General features: G+C 27.1%; 1 protein-coding gene across 1 annotated transcript; it reads right to left on the bottom strand.

Annotated features, from left to right (window-relative positions):
* Window positions 1-375: 375 nt before the first annotated feature.
* Window positions 376-2,315, bottom strand: LOC105622612. The gene is made up of 5 exons (XM_012204029.1): window positions 2,235-2,315; window positions 1,609-1,671; window positions 1,397-1,459; window positions 1,146-1,259; window positions 376-759 (listed from the first exon to the last, which is right to left on the bottom strand). The coding sequence occupies exons 1-5, from the start codon at window positions 2,313-2,315 to the stop codon at window positions 376-378; spliced, it is 705 nt and encodes a 234-aa protein (XP_012059419.1).
* Between the last annotated feature and the right edge of the window lie 2,462 nt (window positions 2,316-4,777).

Here is a 4,777-nt window from a genome sequence, read left to right as displayed (position 1 = left end):
ACGCACATACACACGCACGCACACACGCACGCACGCACGCACGCACGTACGCACGCACGCACGCACACACGCACGCACGCACGCACGCACGCACGCACGCACACACACACGCACGCACGCATACACACACACACAAATCTATTTTTATAAACGCTTTTAGTATGTAAATTTTTTGAAAGAATTAATTTTTTCATATGATTGCAGTATTTTTTTTACAAAGTTGAATATCTTTGTGGTAAACAGAAATACTTTGCAAACACAGAAATGTTGTATTCATTTATCTTATTCCACAATTTTTTCTGTACTTTTATAAACAATAACAATTAGAAAAAGAAGAGATCAAAAGAGTACAAACATGTTTATCTGATAGTTATCTTAAGTTTCGCACTTCCAGGATGGTCGAAAACCAATGGCTTTTATATCAACTGCTGGTCTTGGATCGTTCAATAGCTGAACTTCCGGATATGCAGGCGCACGTCTTTCTTGTTTCTCAAATGTTACATTTGAGATATCGGTATCATATGATTGCGACGTAAGGAACTTTGAACTCGTGATGAAATTATGCGGCTGAGGATCCTTCGCTCCTGTAGAAGTGTTTGTTGATGTCCGCAATTTCGTCGGTGTTCGAGGATGATCTGACTGTTGCTGCTGCTGTGATTGATTTTTTTTTGCTGCCATAAGAATGCACTTGACTTCCTCGTTGATGTCAATTGGAGTTTCAATCCGCACACTCTTCATATTATGATTCATTCTCACTAACTGATTATGGGTGATAAGATAATAACACTTTTAATTGCAAATAAAGAGGAAATTTAAATATTTTTGAGTGTGAATAAAATATGGATCCGAATTTATTAATATCTTGTGTGCGCACATGCGCTTCTCAAAAGAGATAATTTTAGCATAAAGAAATTAATGGATTTAATAACATCATGTTTTATATCAAAGTAGAGCTAAATTATAATGATTAATAAAAAAAATTTTTTTATATTCTTTTAAAAAAATGTTTAAATCTCTGTTTTGTTTGCATTACTTTATCTCGAGATACTATTTTAAATTTATTAAATCATATTAAAGTTTTTTTTACTTTTGAAATTAAATGCAAAAGCTTAGTCACCTTTTTGTCTTTCACATTACAATTATACCTCAATTAATCCTTCTTCCAATTCGGAATAACGTTGCAATAACAGGCTTACTCTCGAATTAAGTTTCGTTAAATGATCGGTAATGAATAATTCTTTGGCAATATCTTCCTTCATCTATACAAATAATTTTATTAATAGTTAATTTTATTAATAGTTTAATTAAAAATTAATGAACATCATGTTAATGTTAAAATAAACGTTAAAATACGTTGTATCATTATTTAACTGTTAAGATGATTTCTTTAAAATACCTGATCCATTCCTTCAGATATCTTCGAGCTAATGTAATTGAGACTTGCACGTGACTCAGAAATCTATTGAATAACAATATATTATTTATTATTGATTTTTGTAACTGATTTTAATTCTCTTCCAATGAAAAGAATTTTAGTTAGTAATTGCATTTTTCGTAAATTAAAAAAAATTAATATATTAATTTGCTTTTGTGTAAAATATATATTACAACTGAATTAAATCTCTCAGCTTCGGCCATAATTCGATAATGCGCTCTCATCACTCGGAAAAACTGAAATGTTACACATTATATACTGCGCAATCGAATACTTGTTAAGTAAATATTAATTAAAGTATAATATGAAATATGTATATTATTTGCCTTCAATATTTAGATATAATGGCCAATATTTTTTAATTCCTTCAGATCTGATTTTATTGGAACCACGTTAAAAAATTGTTTTTAATTCAATTCAAGAATTTTAATAAGTAATTCATACTAAACAATTAATTTTTTTCTAAAATTTTGACTATTTTTCCAACATATGCATTATTAAATTATTATATATATCTAATCTCAGATAATAAAATTAAATAATTTTAGCGGATATCTCTAAATTTTATATTACAATATAGAACACAGAGTCTAATAAACAGATGAGTATAATATAAATTTACTATTATTGTCTGTAAATCAGATCACAGATCATTTTAGCAATATTGCCGCAACATTTTAGCAATATTGCAAACGTTGCAGTAACGTCGCTGCAAGCTTCTGTATAGAATAATATTCTCATGTATATGTTGGAATGTTAATGTGGAATAAAATAATATTTAAAAATAGTTATAACCTACGCGTTGACACATATACAACACAATAGTCGCATTTATCATCGCAAAAATTATGCTAGTAAAAAAGCGATATATCAGATACATGATTATCTTCATGAATGTCCTGATTAAGAAATTTTAAATAAATACATAACTTAAATATTATAATATTTTGTCAACATCAAAAGAAATGACGAATTGAAAATTTTTCTCTCCACGTATAATAATCTGCCAAAAATTCTAGATTCAGCTGAAGTTTGATGAAGAGCAGTCAAAAACGAGATGTTGTAAAAAAATCAAATAATCGACTGCGTTTAGCAGAAAAAAATCAGTAATAAAATTCTCTATATTTTTATATACATACATATATGTAGTATTTTTTCACAAAAATATATTATTTTATAGGGTTGATTTCCTTTTATTTCGAATTTTCTTTCATCTCAAAAATACTAATTTCTTTTTTTGCACTTTTTTATCTATGCAGCGATATACGCACTTAATGTGTATAATTTCTTTTCTTTTTATGATTTTCTACATTACAATCATCTTTGTTACAAAGAAATGTACATAACATAGTTTTCCTTATTGTCTTCATCTGCTTTAATTTTATCATCTCTCTCTAACTCATGTTATATAACTTGATTTAAACTCTTAAAACCTACACTATATGTATAATTTTAGGCCACATTCATCAATGTTATTTTCTTTTATATGAGAGATTTATAGAATTTCGAAACGATGTATTCTGTATTCTTCATTATTAATTTTTTATTCAACATGCGTTTATAAAACAGTATTAAAAATCCATTATATATAAATTGGCAATGATAAAGGATTTGAAAAAAATAAAAAAATAGATAATCTTTATCGTGTATATATTGAGTTGGCAAGGAAGTAATTACGTTTTTTAGCTCAAAGTTGTATGTACAATATCTTCATCAATAATAAATGAAATTTAAATTAAAACAAAGAATTTTAAAGCTTAATATCTTTATTGTTAAAAACTTACCACATTTTTTTAAGTTTATATGAGTTTAGTTTGTTTTTACATACTATTTACATACATAGAGTTTAGTTAGTTTTTACATACTAAAAATTACGAGTTGAAAAAGACGGAAAATTTTCGACTACTTATCGTGAAAGCTTGATACTTTCTCTATAAAATCGTTTTTTTAAATATTCCTATGATTTTTGATTACTGAATTATCGCGGATTAAATAAAAGGCATTTATTTTAATTGCTCATAACTCCGTTAAAAATTGTCGTATCGCTATTTAAAAAGAAATTTTTAAAGCTAAAACTTTATTCTATCAAGATACATTTATATTGATTGGTAAGAAAGTAATTGCGATTTTTACTAATAGATATCTTTTAAAAAAACGCTATTATTTTCTTGCCAACCCAATAATACAAAAAAATGATCTATAAATCCTTATCTATAAAATAAGAATATATCATTGTAATAAATCTTTCTATAAATTTGAAATATTATAAATGATCATGATTGACGTAATGTTGGATTTATTTGTAAATTGCTTTTATTAGCTCAAATAGGCAATATATCAGATTTAAAACTTCGTGGTAACTTAATAAAGAAAACCATTATCTATAAAAATCAGAATTATTTAATTTCTCCATAGCGACTGAGAATGAGTACTAAATGTGTAAGCTATAGCTTATAGCTTTTCATACAAAGTGGATATATGATTATACGAATTACACATCTTTTTATTAATAAGTTTCTTATTAATTATATATACATACCTAGGTATACTTCTATAAGTCCCTTTTCTCCTTTATATTATATGTAATTATTTTAGTGCAAAAACTTCCATTCATTATTTGAAGGTAAGAAATCTTCAAACAATGTCTGTTAACTAACACTAATCTTAGTATAATTAGATAGCATTAGTCAGCTGGTATAAGAATCAGAATTGAAGTTTTCATTGAAATAAAAACTTTTGTATGCCCTTGGAACGAGATCTTTCAGGTTGCACAAGGAAAATAAGATTTATAGTTCTAATTTCTTTTATTTTACTGTGGCTATATTCTAATATACACTGCGCAATTACATACACTATAGATTTTCAGTACTAGCAGTGTACACCAGAACACGCCTATGCATGTTAAGTAAGCTTGAAGCAATTGACACTAATCTTTTGGATGTACTAAGTCTTGGATCCTGAAATTATTGTTTGAGTATTGTGATCCACAAAATATCAAACTTCGTCTTCTATAATATTAATCATATTTCCCAGTCATCTGGCAATGATGATTCCAGTTTCTTGATCTTGAGTTCAATCTTTTCATTGTATAGCGTACTTCTTATGGTATTTATATAAATTTTTCCTTCTGATTGTTTTTATTTTTTCCACAATTTGCTAGTAATGGTCATAGAGCATCATCATCATTATTTACCATGGATCGATGGATCAGTAGAAGTTTAACTACTGTGAACCTATGATAAAAAATAATATAACACAATTAGTATAAATGTAATAAATGTAATCTCTTTAATGTGTATGCATCATTTCATCTTTGTTTAACATTTAATCACAAGGATAAAT

Source organism: Atta cephalotes (assembly GCF_000143395.1).
Source record: "Atta cephalotes unplaced genomic scaffold scaffold00047, whole genome shotgun sequence".
NCBI classification, from domain to species: domain Eukaryota; kingdom Metazoa; phylum Arthropoda; class Insecta; order Hymenoptera; family Formicidae; genus Atta; species Atta cephalotes.
This window is presented reverse-complemented; position numbering and strand designations above follow the sequence as displayed.